Source organism: Oncorhynchus gorbuscha, linkage group LG10 (genome assembly GCF_021184085.1).
Source record: "Oncorhynchus gorbuscha isolate QuinsamMale2020 ecotype Even-year linkage group LG10, OgorEven_v1.0, whole genome shotgun sequence".
In the NCBI taxonomy this organism is placed as follows: Eukaryota; Metazoa; Chordata; class Actinopteri; order Salmoniformes; family Salmonidae; genus Oncorhynchus; species Oncorhynchus gorbuscha.
Window position 1 is genome coordinate 9,859,695 of NC_060182.1, and position 20,685 is coordinate 9,880,379.

The following is a 20,685-nucleotide window of genomic DNA, read 5'->3' on the forward strand; positions in this document are numbered from 1 at the left end:
TAATTCTCTCCTTCTCTTTCTTTCTCTCTCTCGGAGGACCTGAGCCCTAGGACCATGCCCCAGGACTACATGACATGATGACTCCTTGCTGTCCCCAGTCCACCTGGCCATGCTGCTGCTCCAGTTTCAACTGTTCTGCCTTACTATTATTCAACCATGCTGGTCATTTATGAACATTTGAACATCTTGGTCACGTTCTGTTATAATCTCCACCCGGCACAGCCAGAAGAGGACTGGCCACCCCACATATGCGCTCTCTAATTCTCTTTCTTTCTCTCTCTCGGAGGACCTGAGCCCTAGGACCGTGCCCCAGGACTACCTGACATGATGGCTCCTTGTTGTCCCCAGTCCACCTGACTGTGCTGCTGCTCCAGTTTCAACTGTTCTGCCTTATTATTATTAGACCATGCTGGTCATTTATGAACATTTGAACATCTTGGTCATGTTCTGTTATAATCTCTACCCGGCACAGCCAGAAGAGGACTGGCCACCCCACATATGCTCTCTCTAATTCTCTTTCTTTCTCTCTCTCGGAGGACCTGAGCCCTAGGACCGTGCCCCAGGACTACCTGACATGATGGCTCCTTGTTGTCCCCAGTCCACCTGACTGTGCTGCTGCTCCAGTTTCAACTGTTCTGCCTTATTATTATTAGACCACGCTGGTCATTTATGAACATTTGAACATCTTGGTCATGTTCTGTTATAATCTCTACCCGGCACAGCCAGAAGAGAACTGGCCACCCCACATAGCCCGGTTTCTTCCTAGGTTTTGGCCTTTCTAGGGAGTTTTTCCTAGCCACCGTGCTTTTACACCTGCATTGTTTGCTGTTTGGGGTTTTAGGCTGGGTTTCTGTACAGCACTTTGAGATATCAGCTGATGTACGAAAGGCTATATAAATAAAATGTGATTTGATTTGACTTACAAGCCCTTAAACAACAGTGAAATGGTTAAACAACATTGAAATGCTGACTTACAAGCCCTTAAACAACAGTGCAGTTCAAGAAGAAGAAAATATTTACCAAGGAGACTAAAATACAAAGTTGTAATAGAAAGTAATAATAAGAATTATTATTATTATTAACAATAAGAATAACGAGGCTATATACAGGGGGCACCGGTACAGAGTCAGTGTGGAGGCTATATACAGGGGGCACCGGTACAGAGTCAGTGTGGAGGCTATATACAGGGGGCACCGGTACAGAGTCAGTGTGGAGGCTATATACAGGGGGGTACTTGTACTGAGTCAATGTGGAGGTTATATACAAGGGGCACCGGTACAGAGTCAGTGTGGAGGCTATATACAGGGGGCACCGGTACAGAGTCAGTGTGGAGGCTATATACAGGGGGCACCGGTACAGAGTCAGTGTGGAGGCTATATACAGGGGGGTACTTGTACTGAGTCAATGTGGAGGCTATATACAGGGGGCACCGGTACAGAGTCAGTGTGGAGGCTATATACAGGGGGTTACTTGTACTGAGTCAATGTGGAGGTTATATACAGGGGGTACTTGTACTGAGTCAATGTGGAGGTTATATACAGGGGGTACTTGTACTGAGTCAATGTGGAGGTTATATACAGGGGGTACTTGTACTGAGTCAATGTGGAGGTTATATACAGGGGGTACTTGTACTGAGTCAATGTGGAGGCTATATACAGGGGGTACTTGTACTGAGTCAATGTGGAGGCTATATACAGGGTGTACCTGTACTGAGTCAATGTGGAGGCTATATACAGGGGGTACTTGTACTGAGTCAATGTGGAGGCTATATACAGGGGGTACTTGTACTGAGTCAATGTGGAGGCTATATACAGGGGGGTACTTGTACTGAGTCAATGTGGAGGCTATATACAGGGGGGTACTTGTACTGAGTCAATGTGGAGGTTATATACAGGGGTGTACTTGTACTGAGTCAATGTGGAGGCTATATACAGGGGGGTACTTGTACTGAGTCAATGTGGAGGTTATATACAGGGGGGTACTTGTACTGAGTCAATGTGGAGGTTATATACAGGGGTGTACTTGTACTGAGTCAATGTGGAGGCTATATACAGGGGTGTACTTGTACTGAGTCAATGTGGAGGCTATATACAGGGGTGTACTTGTACTGAGTCAATGTGGAGGCTATATACAGGGGGCACCGGTACAGAGTCAGGGTGCAGGGGTATAGGCTAGTTGAGGTACTGTCCTGTACCCACCCATCATCATAAAGAATTTGGGCTATAACCAGGCAAGGAGGTTCTCCCCCCATACACCAAACCACAACGGATGCAACATCCGTGCCAATGAGAAAAGTATGCAATGAACAGAGCCTAAGTAAACTGTTTAGTGTACAGTGTGCTGAATATGAACGTCTATGAGTGGGCTGGGCAATGTCAATACAGAGAGATTCATTTATTTGAAGGGAGCAAGGTCAACATTAACCCACCAGAGGATTATGGTACTACTTCAGTACAGGGTTACCTGGCTGGGACAATGACTCGACTGGAACCTATCTATCTATACTTAACATTATCAATTTTGACCAACGCCACCAAGATAATGTGGACCTTCTCAAATAGTAATTGATTGCTGCTGATCTAGCTAGAAGTTCCCGCCATAAAAGACGTAGGGTCTCAGACATGTTTTGGAAGATAGGCAGGGACTCCGCTACATCTCATACTAAACTGGCTAAATTAACTAAATTTATCCTTAAATCGACAGTAAAGGTATACAGCTGGAACGTATCCTATTCAGATGATCAAAGACAAGGTTACAGGATGTATCTCTCAACAAACACAAGAATGGGTGGTGTGTAAAACTAACGTCATCCCTCCACTGCTCAATGGAAAAGAACAGACGTCCCGAGTCTCCTGGAGTTAATGTCGCGTTCACGTGCAAGTCGGGAACTAGGAATTTCGGAAATGTCCCACTTGCTAACTTGTTCTATTTAGGTAAAGGGGGATGCCTAGTCAGTTGTACAACATAGCATTCAACTGAAATGTGACTTCTGAATTTAACCCAACCCCTCTGAATCAGAGAGATGCGCTGGTCTGACATAATCGATATCCACCTCTTCGGCGCCCGGGGAAAAGTGGGTTAACTGCCTTGCTCAGGGGCAGAACGACATATTATTACCTTGTCCGTTCGGGGTTTCGATCCAGCAACCTTTTGGTTACTAGTACAACACTCTAACCACTAGGCTACTTAGCCACACGTGCCGCGTTCAACAAATCCACAAGTCGGACATTTCCGAGTTTACTAGTTCCGATTAGTATCTGAATGCGGCAGAAGTTGCCAGTTGATTTAACACAGGTACCATTCCGGTTGGGTGACAATGCTACGTGCTGTACAATGATTGGTCCAATGGCTAGGTATCACGTTAACTAGCCAGCCAGCAAAGTTGACAGACAGTGATGAAAACATAGGACAGATCCAAGTGTTCACATGCAGTCAGATCTATGACAAGGCCCCACTATAAATCAGCCAGCGTTCAAAGACTGACGCGTTGAACATTATGCGGCGTTACAGCATGTTACACCAAACTGGCTAGCAAACTATAGTAGCTAGCTTGACAGTCATTAGTTAGCACGCAAGGGTTACCTAAACAATTACATTGAAGAAACAAAACATGCCTATGGGTGCAATGTCCTGGAATAAAAATACAACTCACGTACCAAGTGCTACTTGACAAGCTTTACGCAGCTGGCTGTGCTGGCTCCGCTTCACCTCCTTATCCGACAGGATTTTTTCCAGCGCCCGAGACAGAAACATGCTTTTGGTTTTTGTGCTTTCTGCCTGCTTCTGGTGTTGTTGTTGAGCAAGACGTTGCTGTTGCATCTCTTGATATAACTTCTGCTATCTCAGGCCGTCATCTTCGACCTGGCACTGCGTAGATGCATGCGAGAGAAAAAGACGAACGAAACCGGGCTATCGGTGTCTTGTCAATTCACCGAGTTTGTTGATGATGCTAACGCAGCACTGAGTCGCCATGTTGGTTACACGTCACGTCACGTGATTTACTGCTGATTTTATTTGGCCGTTTTGTCCCCTCTACTGGATCGAAAGACTCCTTGGTTTTCCCACTATAACCTTTACTATTTAACTTGGCAAGTCAGTTAAGAACACCATTCTTATTTACAATGACGGCCAAATGGGACTCACAATCACGGCCGAATGTGATTCAGCCTGGATTCGAACCAGGGACTGTAGTGACGCCTCTTGCACTGAGATGCAGTGCCTCAGACCGCTGCGCCACTCATGCTGATAATCCGTTTCATCATACACATTTCTTTCAGACAGTATTTACCCAAGACGTAACTTAACTTTTTAAAATTTATATGGATTCTTCTGAAGGCAGCAGATGGCTAAGAGATCTCTCGGGGTTTTTTTTTTTGGGGGGGGGCTCAAAGAAACATCATCATGCATACCATTTTAGGAATTGTATTTAAATTGTAATTTTGAAGTCAAGTTCGGAACTGAATGATGATCTCTGGTCCAATATGTTGGACAAATCTAACGCTCGCACTGAAATAAAAACACGATTTATCCACCAGGTGGGGACAATACACACATCCAGACACATACTAGCTATTATGTCCCCAACTCTGTTTACTGTATTCTCTAACACAAACAGGTTCTCTACCATAATGTTTACTGTATTCTCTAACACAAACAGGTTCTCTACCATAATGTTTACTGTATTCTCTAACACAAACAGGTTCTCTACCATCATGTTTACTGTATTCTCTAACACATCCAGGTTCTCTACCATCATGTTTACTGTATTCTCTAACACATCCAGGTTCTCTACCATAATGTTTACTGTATTCTCTAACACATCCAGGTTCTCTACCATCATGTTTAATGTATTCTCTAACACATCCAGGTTCTCTACCATCATGTTTAATGTATTCTCTAACACATCCAGGTTCTCTAGCATCATGTTTAATGTATTCTCAAACACATCCAGGTTCTCTAGCATCATGTTTACTGTATTCTCTAACACATGCAGGTTCTCTACCATCATGTTTAATGTATTCTCTAACACATCCAGGTTCTCTACCATCATGTTTAATGTATTCTCTAACACATCCAGGTTCTCTACCATCATGTTTACTGTATTCTCTAACACATCCAGGTTCTCTACCATCATGTTTAATGTATTCTCTAACACATCCAGGTTCTCTACCATCATGTTTACTGTATTCTCTAACACATCCAGGTTCTCTACCATCATGTTTACTGTATTCTCTAACACATCCAGGTTCTCTACCATCATGTTTACTGTATTCTCTAACACATCCAGGTTCTCTACCATCATGTTTACTGTATTCTCTAACACATCCAGGTTCTCTACCAGGAATAGAATAATTCACAATATTGAAAGAAACAGTATGTCATACTGTATTTTATACCACCTATTGCATCTTGCCTATGCCGCTCTGTCATTGCTCATCCATATATTTATATGTATATATTTGTATGCCATTCATTTACTTAGATTTGTGTGTATTAGGTAGTTGTTGTGGAATTGTTAGATATTGCTGCACTGTAGGAACTAGAAGCACAAGCATTTCGCTACACTCGCAATAACATCTGCTAAACATGTGTATGTGACCAATACCATCTGCTAACCATGTGTATGTGACCAATAACATCTGCTAACCATGTGTATGTGACCAATAACATTTGAATTGATTGGATGGTGAGTCACAATCGACACCCCTAGAAGCTGCTTGTACAGAAAACATTAAAAAAAAAAAAAATCAAATCACCTTTAAAAAGGTGAAGAAGATGCAGCTAACAGGACTAGATGACAAAATTAACTTCAACCATGAATCATCACCACAGTGGATCAGTTATAACTCATTAAAATGTTTACTGACTTAGCAATAAAAAGTAATATACTGAAACATGATTTAAAAAAAAAATAGTTGTTACATGTCCTGTGTGGTTAAAACAATGCATTTACAGATTTTAAAAAATCTTCCCATTCAAAACATCAGTCATCATGCCTTGAATGTTTCACAACTGTTTGAATGAGGGAGAGAGAGAGAAAGCAATCCCAACTCTTCTACACCCTGTGCCATAACAGAGAATAGAGTAGTACTGTACCTCACAGTATGAAGAGGGGGAGTTGAGTTCACATGATACCCTACTCTGGGTAGATGGCATGTCTGATAGGGAGGGCTAGTGGAGTTCACATGATACCCTACTCTGGGTAGATGGCATGTCTGATAGGGAGGGCTAGTGGAGTTCACATGATACCCTACTCTGGGTAGATGGCATGTCTGATAGGGAGGGCTAGTGGAGTTCACATGATACCCTACTCTGGGTAGATGGCATGTCTGATAGGGAGGGCTAGTGGAGTTCACATGATACCCTACTCTGGGTAGATGGCATGTCTGATAGGGAGGGCTAGTGGAGTTCACATGATACCCTACTCTGGGTAGATGGCATGTCTGATAGGGAGGGCTAGTGGAGTTCACATGATACCCTACTCTGGGTAGATGGCATGTCTGATAGGGAGGGCTAGTGGAGTTCACATGATACCCTACTCTGGGTAGATGGCATGTCTGATAGGGAGGGCTAGTGGAGTTCACATGATACCCTACTCTGGGTAGATGGCATGTCTGATAGGGAGGGCTAGTGGAGTTCACATGATACCCTACTCTGGGTAGATGGCATGTCTGATAGGGAGGGCTAGTGGAGTTCACATGATACCCTACTCTGGGTAGATGGCATGTCTGATAGGGAGGGCTAGTTGAGTTCACATGATACCCTACTCTGGGTAGATGGCATGTCTGATAGGGAGGGCTAGTTGAGTTCACATGATACACTACTCTGGCATGTCTGATTACAGTGATCCAGTGTTTATGATTCTCATCAGGTATTTCTGCAGGTAAGACCCATTGCAGTCAGACTGAGGAGAGGGGGGTGAGGGAGGCAACTGTTCCCAGTACATTTAGCTTCTCCATCAGAGATGATTGTAAAAAGCAATAGGAGAAATGGACATCGATACACCATCTGCTCTCTGTGGAGTCTGTTAGCGTCATTTAATGTTTACATGTTGAGTACAGCCTTAGTCTAAATTCTCATTATACTTCACAACAAGCTCACTGGCAACTAAACACAGAATAAAACTACAATCTATTGGAACGAGGATGTTCTGCAGTGCTATCCTGTCTAGTGTTTTGGGGAAGTCTGTTGGCTCTACACTAATGACATTCTAAATCTCCTTGCTGGTGTTCACCCTCCTGAACTACAACAGTGTAGTAATCAGGGGTCAGTAAATGTGGCCCTTCGTAGCTCAGTTGGTAAAGCATGGTACTTGTAACACCAAGGTATTGGGCTTGATTCCCGGGATTGCTTTGAATGAAAGAGTCTGCAAAATGGCTTATATTGTTATTACATATTCTATGGACCAGGAACAAGTGGGAATAGACCTGTTTTCACCTGATAATAATGCATAGCGCTAGACAAACTCCACCTTACTCAAACACAGAGGCTGAGTCAGATGTGTGAGAGCGTGGGCAAGACAAAAGACCACTCAATCATGGTTGGACCTCTCCATCACAGTTGACAACTCCACGGTGTCCTCCTCCCAGAGTGCAAAGATCCTTGGTGTGACCCTGTACAACACCCTGTAGTTCTGCAAACATCAAAGCAGTGATTCGGTCCTGCAGGTTGATGCTCTACAACATCTGTAGAGTACGACCCTACCTCACACAGGAAGAGGTGCAGGTCCTAATCCAGGCACTTGTCCTCTCCCGTCTGGACTTCTGTAAAACTCACTGGTGGTCTGGGCTCCCCACAACCGACTACTCCGTTCTGCCACCTCTGGTCTCTTGGCCAGCCGACCCCTACGGGAGGGCAGCTCCCGCTCAGTCCAGTCAAAGCTCTTCTCTGTCCTGACATTGGTGGAAGCAGCTTCCTCCTGGCGCTAGGACAGATACCTTGCCCACCTTGCCCATTTTCCCCAAAACATCTGAAACCCTGCCTCTTTAAAGAGTATCTTAAATAATCCCACAGCACCCCCCCCCCCCCCCCCCAAAGAGCCTTTCCTGATCTAAACACTCACACTTGACTTTCCCCCCCTACTAGCTCGGACTGCTGATAACTACTAAATGAGATACAGTGTACTTAAGAGTTGTGAAATGTGGTTGTCCCACCTAGCCATCTTAATATGAACACACTAACTGTAAATCACTCTGGATTACTGTCTGCTAAATTCCTAAAATGTAAAATGCAAAAGAGTAACTTCTTCCTGCAGACTGGGTTCCATAAGTCTCATCCATCCCATCTAACTGGGTTCTGTAACAGTCTCATCCATCCCATCTAACTGGGTTCTGTAACATTAGTCCCATCATCCTCTGACTGATATATGAACTTGCACATTTTCTGTACATTTTGGTTGTTGAAAAATTTATCAAGTTATTTAAATGCATGTTTTTGTATTTTCTATTCATTAAAACAAAACTTATATATTCAATGTTTGCCACATTTGTTTTATATTTCCAGCTCATGGAATCCAAAATTATACAAGTGCATGTAAATTCATACATTTCTTTATTACTTTTTCATTAAAATGTGATAAAAATGTACATCATATACTATCAATAAGAAAATACTGACAATTTTCAGCACAAATCTATACCTTGATTTATCTGACAAGCTAAAATCATTGCTCCTCATCTTGAAAAAAAAAGGAACAGACACAAACCGAATTCCAAAGCCTGGTTAGAGTTCTCTGAAACATGCAGGTCTCTCCCAGCCTGGTTAGAGTTCTCTGAAACATGCAGGTCTCTCCCAGCCTGGTTAGAGTTCTCTGAAACATACAGGTCTCTCCCAGCCTGGTTAGAGTTCTCTGAAACATGCAGGTCTCTCCCAGCCTGGTTAGAGTTCTCTGAAACATGCAGGTCTCTCCCAGCCTGGTTAGAGTTCTCTGAAACATACAGGTCTCTCCCAGCCTGGTTAGAGTTCTCTGAAACATGCAGGTCTCTCCCAGCCTGTTTAGTGTTTTTTTCTAAAACATACAGGTTTCTCCCAGGAATAGAGGAATTCACAGTACAGGAAAAGTGTCATAATCTACACCCCTAGAAGCTGTTTGTACAGAAAATAAGTTATTTAACAAAATCACTTTTGAAAAAAGGGAAAGAACAGATTAGAAAATGAAATTAAACCATGACTTAACACAGTGGATCAGTTATAACACATTAAAATGTTTACTGACTTAGCAATGAAAAGGAATATACAGAACCATGATTAGAAAATAAATAGTTGATGGTTACGATCCCCATGTCCTGTGTAGTTAAAACAATAATAAATTAACAGATACATAAAAAATAAAAAAAATCTTTCCATTCTAAAATGTGACTCATCATGCCTTGAATGTTCCAGAACTGTTTGGAATGAGAGAGAGAGAAAGCAATCCCAACTCTTCTACACCCTGTACCATAACAGAGAATAGAGTAGTACTGTACCTCACAGTATGAAGAGGGGGAGTTGAGTTCACATGATACCCTACTCTGGGTAGATGGCATGTCTGATAGGGAGGGCTAGTGGAGTTCACATGATACACTACTTTGGGTAGATGGCATGTCTGATTACAGCGATCCAGTGTTTATGATTCTCATCAGGTATTTCTGCAGGTAAGACCCATTGCAGTCAGACTGAGGAGAGAGGGGGGTGAGGGAGGCAACTGTTCCCAGTACATTTAGCTTCCCCATCAGAGAGGATTGTAAAAAGCAATAGGAGAAATGGACATCGATACACCATCTTGTGGCGAAATCTGCTCGGAGCCTTCACCGTGCGCTCTCTGTGGAGTCTGTTAGCGTCATTTAATGTTTACATGTTGAGTACAGCCTTAGTCTAAATTCTCATTATACTTCACAACAAGCTCACTGGCAACTAAACACAAAGAATAAAACTACATTCTATTGGAATGAGGATGTTCTGCAGTGCTATCCTGTCTAGTGTTTTGGGGAAGTCTGTTGGCTCTACACTAATGACATTCTAATGAACTTGCTGATGTTCACCTTCCTGAACAGGTAGGTACAGTCATCAGGTGATGTCATGTGACCAGGAACAAGTGGGAATAGACCTGTGCTCACCTGATACAAGTCATAATGCATAGCGCTAGACAAACTCCACCTTACTCAAACACAGAGACCGGGTCGGTATGTATGAGAGCGTGTGCAAGACAAAATAATCTAACTTCTTTCTGCAGACTGGGTTCTAGAACAGTCCCATCCATCCTCGCTGGGGTCATTAGCATCTCTAAGTTACATAACATCTCTGTAGTACTCTGTCACAGTCCAGCTAGTCATCTATACCAGTATCACATTCTGTTGAAGATCGACTGAGGGGTTACTCCAAACAATATACAATGAAATAGTGAATAAATACTGTACATGAAGCGAGGACACTCTTCAAATGTGAATGATTCAGGCCACATCCAAGTGAACTCAGAGTTGGAAAACTAAGAAAGCCACCATCTGTTGTTACAAATACCTCCTCCCAAACCAGACAGACAGATGAGAGAGCGAGAGAGAGAACATGCTGAGATGAGTTTAGCGTCATGGTCTGAGAAATCAGAGAATCACATTTACAATCACATTCTGTCACACTACGTACACGAAGTGGGGAAATTGCCCTGGTCGTGAGGAAAGAGAAGTTGGATCTTCATCCAGGCAGGGACAGCACACCTGTCAGATGAGGTGTTGGTCCGTGACAGTCAATTGAGATACTTATTTTCAACTAAAAAAAAAATAAAAAAATCATACAGTGAACCATTTTAGATTTAAATAAAACCGTAAAAGAAATAGAATGAAAATATTTAGAGCGGAAATCTGCGGTTCAGAACAACAAAACTAACTCCCCGCCACTATTTTGGTAAAAGGCAGAAGGATGGGGTTTATAGAATTGAAAACACTCCCGAACCCATGGACAGATCTACGGATACAAGGAATGACAATCCATGACAACACAATAATAGTTCTAACCACGTTGAGGCTATACAGTGTTCGTTTGTATTTACCTAGTCTACAAAGGGGTATGACAAGCTTAGATTTTGGATTCTGATGGGGTTCGACAATAGAACTAAGCTCACAAGGCTTTTATTAGTTATATTCTTTAAGAATCAATGAGTATGTATGTATGTGTGTATGTATGTATGCATGTATATATAGATATCTATCTATCTATATATAGATATATATACACACACACATAATTAATTTAAATGTCTAAAATTGGATGTAGCAATTACAGGTTGCCCCTTCAAGAGATTTTGTCATTTCAGTTGCTTTGTATAAATTGCTTCTAGTTTTTTTCTTTTGTGATTATCAACATTAAAAGCTTGGAGACGAACCACAGGAATAGTGGTTAATGTCCAGGTCCATGAAGAGAGACCCATATACATTGTTTCTCCTCAGACTAAAATCTGAGTGTTATTGCAGACCTCTACTCTTTGGTAGTTAGTATGGTAACATGTAGGATAGAAGCCATTACTTTTGTTCCCAAATCACAAGCTGTAATCTCCTAGGGGAGTGGTTGTTTTGTCAAGGCAAAAGCAGATTGTGAAATGTAGTCTCCTCTATCAAACAAACCAGGGCAGAATAGCTAGGGGTCAAAGCCTAAAGATATCTGCAATCATTCATTCATTCATTCGTTTGTTCGTTAGAATCAGTCCTTTCCGATGGTTCACAACATTTAAAAAACAACAGTGTAGCATCTCATTGCTGCCCTCAAGTGGAAGACCACAGAAACACAGTCTCCCCCTCACGAAATAGAAACAAGTGCTTTTTATGGTTGTCAATGAGAAGTTGGAGGCCTTTCTCAGAGGCAGAGTCAGTTTCCTCCTCCACACAAAACACCACGGGTAATCAATGTGTCTGTCAGACAGCACAGGGAGGGCGGTGTCGATACTATGGCAACGCATGTGTGGATGTTGTCGTTCTTTGTGTATATGCATGAGGGTACGCTTCAGTGTATGTCAGACTATGTGTTTGCGTTCCCGTAAATACTGTGCAAATTACGACAGTGTGTGTTTACAGTGTAATGACGGTGCCTTCCTCCTCTAAGCTCCTTCCCTCCAGGCCCCTGTCGGCAGTGCTGAGCGTGCCCAGTGAGCCGGAGAGGTTGTGGGAGGCCAGGGCTCCGTTGGTGGTGCGGAGGTCCAGGTGGGGCATGTAGCGAGGAATGAAGGGTATGGTACAGCTGGCCGAGGAGGTCCGTGGGATGGGCATGGCCTCTCCGTCCACCTCGATCACCAGGTCCTCATCATCCTCATCACTCTCCAGCTCCTCTGGATGGAAGTTCTGGATGATGTCTGCCGGAGTCGTCGCCACGACAATGCCCGGGGAGGAGTAGCCGTAGAAACTGGTGCCACTGTCAGACGAGTGCCCCGAGCTCCCGGACGCTGCCCCGCCCCCGCCACTCCGTACGATGTTGTTGCGCTGGTTGGCCGGCTTCACAGTCACGATGAGATTGTGGCTGTTGGCGATCATCATGTCTGTCACCTGGTCCAGGGACTTGCCTTGCACCTCGATGCCGTTGACCTCAAGCACCTCGTCGTTGACTGCCAGCAGGCCAGTGCTCTCAGCCAGGCCCCCAGGCACCATGCGGGAGATGAAGATCCCAGGAACCTTCTCCAGGCCCTGGGGCGTGACCCGGACACTGGAGCCATCTCGGATGTAGAAGCCCAGTGGTTTCTCCTGGCCATGCTTGTAGAGGCGAACCCGGCGGTGTGTCTCAGGGAGGATATCCACATCGATGATGGAGGAGATGGGCCTGAAGTCCCTGGGCAGGCTGATGATCACAAGGGGCTTCTTCCGGTTGGCATCAGGCCGTAGCAACATGGCCGCTAGGACCGTCTTCTTGGGACGGGTCAGAGAGTCCAGACCAAACGCAGAGTAGTCGGCTTCCTCTGGGGGAGGGAAGAGAACAATGCATCAGAACCATATCGATATCACACGATACAGGATCTAATCTCATACCGGAAATGCTTACTGATCTTTATGGTGGAACTATGAATCATTACTGACATTCTACATCAGACTATGCTGTAGTTATGCAAAAGCGATGGTGTTGCTCTAAGCCTGAGGCCTAGGATTCCTTTATCTTAGAGCCCCTCCCTTGCCTTGTTACAGGGCTTTCCCCATCTCTTCCCTGGGCTTATTCTTCATGTGTAGTAAATGCAAGCATCGACTCTGGTCTCTCGTGGGTAGGGCTTTTGGAATTCCTCAGAGGCTTACTCACGGCAACTGAGCTGCTCTGAGAAATACCTGGACTTTCACCTGAGCATGGCATAGAGCGGGGACAGGGTTCAAGGCTCGATCAAAGGTGTAAGACGAGGGAGAAGCAGGGCCATGGCTCTCTAATGGTTAACCACCAGCATACGGATGCCAAACATTAATATCATAACGTTCATTCCCTCCTGGGTTGTGCCCCAGTCCCCCCCTTCATCGCTCTGTCTCTTCTTCCTCCCACTTTCTATGTATGTTCTGGAATGAATTACATTTTAAATTTCACCTTTATTTAACCAGGTCAGTTGAGAACAAGTTCTCATTTACAACTGCGACCTGGCCAAGATAAAGCAAAGCAGTGTGACAGAGTTACACATGGGAGAAACAAACATATAGTCAATAACACAATAGAAAAATATATATACAGTGTGTGCAAATGCAGTAAGATTAGGGAGGTAAGGCAATAAATAGGTCAGTGACAAAATAATTACAATTTAGCAATTGACACTGGAGTGATAGATGTGCAGAAGATGAATGTACAAGTAGAGATACTAGGATGTAAAGGAGAAGAAAAAAAAACAAGGGGATGAGGTAGTTGGGTGGGCTATTTACAGGTGCAATGATGGTTAAGCTGCTCTGTCAGCTGATGATTTTTATAATTCGTTCCAGTCATTGGCAGCAGAGAACTGGGAGTAAAGGTGGCAAAAGGAGGAGTTGGCTTTGAGGATGACCAGTGAAATATACCTGCTGGGTAGCATGCTACGGGTGAGTGTTGCTATGGTGATCAGTGAGCTGAGATAAGGCAGGGCTTTACCTAGCAAATACTTAGATGACCTGGAGCCAGTGGGTCTGGCGACGAGTATGAAGCCAGGGCCAACCAACGAGAATACAGGTCGCAGTGGTGGGTAGTATATGGGGCTTTGGTGACAAAACAGATAGCACTGTGATAGACTGCATCCAATTATCTGAGTAGAGTGTTGGAGGCTGTTTTGTAAATTACATCGGAGTGCTGTATGGCTGGAGATGTGTTAACACAGTGTCCAAAGAAGGGCCAGATGTATACAGAATGGTGTCGTCTGCGTAGAAGTGGATCAGAGAATCGCCAACAGCAAGAGCGACATCATTGATGTACACAGAGAAAAGAGTCGGCCTGAGAATTGAACCCTGTGGCACCCCCGTAGAGACTGCCAGAGGTCTAGATAACAGGCTCTCTGATTTGACACACTGAACTCTATCAGAGAAGTAGTTGGTGAACCAGGCGAGGCAGTCATTTGAGAAACCAAGGCTATTGAGTCTGCCCGATAAGAATGCAGTGATTGACAGAGTCGAAAGCCCTGGCCAGGTCGATGAAGACAGCTGCACAGTATTGTCTTTATCAATGGTGGTTATGATATTGTTTAGGACCTTGAGCGTGGCTGAGGTGCACCCATGACCAGCTTGGAAACCAGATTGCATAGCGGAGAAGGTACAGTGGGATTCAAAATGGTTGGCGATTTGTTTGTTAATATGGTTTTCGAAGTCTTTAGAACGGCAGGGTAGGATATATAGGTCTGTAACAGTTGGTCTCGAGTGTCTCTAACTTTGAAGAGGGGGATGATCGTGGCAGCTTTCCAATCTTTAGGTATCTCAGACGATACAAAAGAGAGGTTGAACAGGCTGTAATAGGTGTCACAACAATTGCAGAGGATAATTTTAGAAAGAGAGTATCCAGATTGTCTAGCCCAGCTGATTTGTAGGGGTCCAGATTTTGCAGCTCTTTCAGAACATCAGCTATCTGAATTTGGGTGAAGGAGAAGTAGGGGAGGTTTGGGTGAGTTGCGGAGCTGTTGACAGGGGTAGCCAGGTGGAAAGCATGGCCAGCCGTAGAAAAATGCCTATTGAAATTCTCGATTATCATAGAATTATTGGTGGTGACAATTTCCTAGCCTCAGTGCAGTGGGCAGCTGGGAGGAGGTGCTCTTATTCTCCATGAACTTTAATGTCCCAGAACATTTAGGAGTTTATGCTACAAGATGCTTTCCTAACTGCCTGTGAATATTGGTTCCTAACTTCCCTGAAAAGTTGCATATTGCGGGGGCTATTCAATGCGAATGCTGTACAGGATGTTTTTGTGCTGGTCAAGGGCAGTTAAGTATTGAGTGAACCAAGGGCTATATCTGTTCTTAGTTCTACATTTTTGGAATGGGCATGCTTATTTAAGATGGTGAGGAAGGCACTTTTAAAGAATAACCAGGCATCCTCTATTGACAGAATGAGGTCAATGTCCTTCCAGGATACCTGGACCAGGTCGATTAGAAAGGCCTGCTCGCTGAAGTGTTGTAGGGAGCGTTTGACAGTGAGGGGTGGTCGATTGACCACAGACCCATTAGGGACACAGGCAATGAGGCAGTGATCGCTGAGATCCTGGTTGAAGACAGCAGAGGTATATTTAGAGGGCAGGTTGGGTCAGGATGATATCCATGTGGGTGCCCGAGATTACAGATTTGGGGTTGTACCTGGTAGGTTCCATGATAATAATCCGAGCAAGGGTGGCATTCCAGAGGGACATCAGAGACTGCAACGTTCTCTGCTTCACGGAAACATGGCTTACTGGGAAGACGCTATCCAGGGCGGTGCAGCCAACGGGTTTCTCCACGCATCGCGCCGACAGAAACATACATCTCTCTGGTAAGAAGAGTGGCGGGGGCGTATGCCTCATGACTAACGGGACATGGTGTGATGAAGGAAACATACAGGAACTCAAATCCTTCTGTTCACCTGATTTAGAATTCCTCACAATCAAATGTGGACCGCATTATCTTCCAAGAGAATTCTCTTCGATTATAATCACAGCCGTATATATCCCCCCCAAGCAGACACATCGATGGCTCTGAACAAACTTTATTTAACTCTTTGCAAACTGGAAACCATTTATCCGGAGGCTGCATTCATTGTAGCTGAGGATTTTAACAAAGCTAATCTGAAAACAAGACTCCCCAAATTTTATCAGCATATCGATTGCGCAACTAGGGGTGGTAAAACCTTGGATCATTGTTACTCTAACTTCCGCGACGCATATAAGGCCCTGCCCCGCCCCCCTTTCGGGAAAGCTGACCACGACTCCATTTTGCTGATCCCTGCCTACAGGCAGAAGCTAAAACAAGAGGCTCCCACGCTGAGGCCTGTCCAACGCTGGTCAGACCAAGCTGACTCTACACTCCAAGACTGCTTCCATCACGTGGACTGGGACATGTTTCGTATTGCGTCAGATGGAAATATTGATGAATACGCTGATTTGGTGTGCGAGTTCATTAGAACGTGCGTCGAAGATGTCGTTCCCATAGCAACAATAAAAACATTCCCAACCCGAAACCGTGGATTGATGGCAGCATTCGCGTGAAACTGAAAGCGCAAACTACTGCTTTTAATCAGGGCAAGGTGTCTGGTAACATGTCCGAATATAAACAATGCAGCTATTCCCTCCGCAAGGCTATTAAACAAGCTAAGCGTCAGTACAGAGACAAAGTGGAATCTCAATTCAATGGCTCAGACACAAGAGGCATGTGGCAGGGTCTACAGTCAGTCACGGACTACAAGAAGAAACCCAGCCCAGTCACGGACCAGGATGTCTTGCTCCCAGGCAGACTAAATAACTTTTTTTGCCCGCTTTGAGGTCAATACAGTGCCACTGACACGGCCTGCAACGAAAACATGCGGTCTCTCCTTCACTGCAGCCGAGGTGAGTAAAGACATTTAAACGTGTTAACCCTCGCAAGGCTGCAGGCCCAGACGGCATCCCCAGCCGCACCCTCAGAGCATGCGTAGACCAGCTGGCCGGTGTGTTTACGGACATATTCAATCAATCCCTATACCAGTCTGCTGTTCCCACATGCTTCAAGAGGGCCACCATTGTTCCTGTTCCCAAGAAAGCTAAGGTAACTGAGCTAAACGACTACCACCCCGTAGCACTCACTTCAGTCATCATGAAGTGCTTTGAGAGACTAGTCAAGGACCATATCACCTCCACCCTACCTGACACGCTAGACCCACTCCAATTTGCTTACCGCCCAAATAGGTCCACAGACGATGCAATCTCAACCACACTGCACACTGCCCTAACCCACCTGGACAAGAGGAATACCTATGTGAGAATGCTGTTCATAGACTACAGCTCGGCGTTCAACACCATAGTACCCTCCAAGCTCGTCATCAAGCTCAAGACCCTGGGTCTCGACCCCGCCCTGTGCAACTGGGTACTGGACTTCCTGACGGGCCGCCCCCAGGTGGTGAGGGTAGGCAACAACATCTCCTCCCCGCTGATCCTCAACACGGGGGCCCCACAAGGGTGCGTTCTGAGCCCTCTCCTGTACTCCCTGTTCACCCACGACTGCGTGGCCACGCACGCCTCCAACTCAATCATCAAGTTTGCGGACGACACAACAGTGGTAGGCTTGATTACCAACAACGACGAGACGGCCTACAGGGAGGAGGTGAGGGCCCTCGGAGTGTGGGGTCAGGAAAATAACCTCACACTCAACGTCAACAAAACTAAGGAGATGATTGTAGACTTCAGGAAACAGCAGAGGGAATACCCCCCTATCCACATCGATGGAACAGTAGTGGAGAGGGTAGCTAGTTTTAAGTTCCTCGGCATACACATCACAGACAAACTGAATTGGTCCACTCACACTGACAGCGTCGTGAAGAAGGCGCAGCAGCGCCTCTTCAACCTCAGGAGGCTGAAGAAATTCGGCTTGTCACCAAAAGCACTCACAAACTTCTACAGATGCACAATCGAGAGCATCCTGGCGGGCTGTATCACCGCCTGGTACGGCAACTGCTCCGCCCTCAACCGTAAGGCTCTCCAGAGGGTAGTGAGGACTGCACAACGCATCACCGGGGGCAAACTACCTGCCCTCCAGGACACCACCCGATGTTACAGGAAGGCCATAAAGATCATCAAGGACATCAACCACCCAAACCACTGCCTGTTCACCCCGCTATCATCCAGAAGGCGAGGTCAGTACAGGTGCATCAAAGCTGGGACCGAGAGACTGAAAAACAGCTTCTATCTCAAGGCCATCAGACTGTTAAACAGCCACCACTAACATTGAGTGGCTGCTGCCAACACACAGTCATTGACACTGACCCAACTCCAGCCACTTTAATAATGGGAATTGATGGGAAATGTAAATATATCACCAGCCACTTTAAACAATGCTACCTTATATAATGTTACTTACCCTACATTATTCATCTCATATGCATATGTATATACTGTACTCTACATCATCGACTGCATCCTTATGTAATACATGCATCACTAGCCACTTTAACTATGCCACTTTGTTTACTTTGTCTACGCACTCATCTAATATGTATATACTGTACTCGATACCATCTACTGTATGCTGCTCTGTACCATCACTCATTCATATATCCTTATGTACATATTCCTTATCCCCTTACACTGTGTATAAGACAGTAGTTTTGGAATTGTTAGTTAGATTACTTGTTGGTTATCACTGCATTGTCGGAACTAGAAGCACAAGCATTTCGCTACACTCGCATTAACATCTGCTAACCATGTGTATGTGAGAAATAAAATTTGATTTGATTTGATTTGAATAATTTGGGTGAAATTGTGGCCATCTAGCTTAGATTTTAGGATGGCCAGGGTGTTAAGCATATCCCAGTTTAGGTCACCTAACAGTACAAACTCTGAAGATAAATGGGGGGCAATTCATTCCCACATGGTGTCCAGGGCACAGCTGGGGGGTCTGTAACAAGTGACAACAGTGAGACACACATTTCTGGAAAGGTGGATTTTTAAAAGTAGAAGCTTGAACTGTTTGGGCACAGACCTGGATAGCATGACAGAACTCTGCAGGCTGTCTCTGCAGCAGATTGCAACTCCACCCCCTTTGGCAGTTCTATCTTGGTGGAAAATGTTGGGGATGGAAATTTCAGAATTTTTGGTGGCCTTCCTAAATCAGGATTCAGACACGGCTAGGATCCGGGTTGGCAGAGTGTGCTAAAGCAATGAATAAAACAAACTTAGGTAGGAGGCTTCTGATGTTAACATGTAAGAAACCAAGGCTTTTACAGTTACAGAAGTAAAATTATAGCATCTGGGGAATAGGAGTGGAACTGGGGGCTACAGGTCCTGGGTTAACCTGTACATCACCAGAGGAAGAGGAGTAGTAGGATAAGGGTACGGCTAAAGGCTATAAGAACTGGTCGACATGTTCTCACATCCCATGGTGTGATGTAGTGTGTTCTAGAGTGAATGACATGTTCTCATATCCCATGGTGTGATGTAGTGTGTTCTAGAGTGAATGACATGTTCTCATATCCCATGGTGTGATGTAGTGTGTTCTAGAGTGAATGACATGTTCTCATATCCCATGGTGTGATGTAGTGTGTTCTAGAGTGAATGACATGTTCTCGCATCCCATGGTGTGTTGTAGTGTGTTCTAGAGTGAATGACATGTTCTCATATACTATGGTGTGATGTAGTGTGTTCTAGAGTGAATGACATGTTCTCATATCCCATGGTGTGATGTAGTGTGTTCTAGAGTGAATGACATGTTCTCATATCCCATGGTGTGATGTAGTGTGTTCTAGAGTGAATGACATGTTCTCATATCCCATGGTGTGATGACATGTTCTCATATACTATGGTGTGATGTAGTGTGTTCTAGAGTGAATGACATGTTCTCATATCCCATGGTGTGATGTAGTGTGTTCTAGAGTGAATGACATGTTCTCATATCCCATGGTGTGATGTAGTGTGTTCTAGAGTGAATGACATGTTCTCGTATCCCATGGTGTGATGTAGTGTGTTCTAGAGTGAATGACATGTTCTCATATCCCATGGTGTGATGTAGTGTGTTCTAGAGTGAATGACATGTTCTCATATCCCATGGTGTGATGTAGTGTGTTCTAGAGTGAATGACATGTTCTCGTATCCCATGGTGTGATGTAGTGTGTTCTAGAGTGAATGACATGTTCTCGTATCCCATGGTGTGATGTAGTGCATGTACACACTGTGCAGTTCTCAGGTGATGTGGATAAACTCTTTGGACCTAAGCATCATCAGTAATTGTGTGTGTGTGTGTGTTCTGGTATAGGGTGCAGGCAGGTTGTCGATAAGGATTCCAGCCCTCAGGTTGACAGACCCCCCCCCACCCACCACAACCAGAAAAACAAAGGATCAAGTGTAGGAGTATCCCATTTCAGTTCTCATGAAACATAAGTTCATTGCCTCCTTACTGTCTGGACATTACAACTGTATGTATAGAAAATATAGGTTTGCATATTCACAAAAACACACACTGATATGTTAATCCAAACTCAGCTAATCTGTATGATGTAAACACAGAGGAAGCCTGCAGGGTCTTCATAAATATTCACACTCCTTTGACTTTCCCCACATTTTCTTGTGTTACGAAGTGGGATTAAAATAGATTTAATT

General features: G+C 44.6%; 2 protein-coding genes across 4 annotated transcripts in view; both read right to left on the bottom strand.

Moving 5' to 3' along the window:
* Positions 1 to 3,983, bottom strand: part of LOC124045523 (brefeldin A-inhibited guanine nucleotide-exchange protein 2-like) — a 51,599-nt gene extending 47,616 nt beyond the window's left edge. For all 3 annotated transcript variants that reach the window (XM_046364868.1, XM_046364867.1, XM_046364869.1), the window contains exon 1: positions 3,657 to 3,983. In XM_046364868.1, coding sequence (XP_046220824.1) covers positions 3,657 to 3,819 — 163 coding nt within the window. In that variant the 5' untranslated portion in view covers positions 3,820 to 3,983. The remainder of the gene's footprint in view (positions 1 to 3,656) is intronic.
* A 4,485-nt stretch (positions 3,984 to 8,468) lies between these two features.
* The window catches only part of LOC124045524 (partitioning defective 6 homolog beta-like), a 38,123-nt gene continuing 25,906 nt past the window's right edge, over positions 8,469 to 20,685 (bottom strand). Inside the window, exon 4 of the mRNA XM_046364870.1 lies at positions 8,469 to 12,910. Within this exon, the coding sequence (XP_046220826.1) occupies positions 12,033 to 12,910 (878 nt within the window). The 3' untranslated portion in view covers positions 8,469 to 12,032. The remainder of the gene's footprint in view (positions 12,911 to 20,685) is intronic.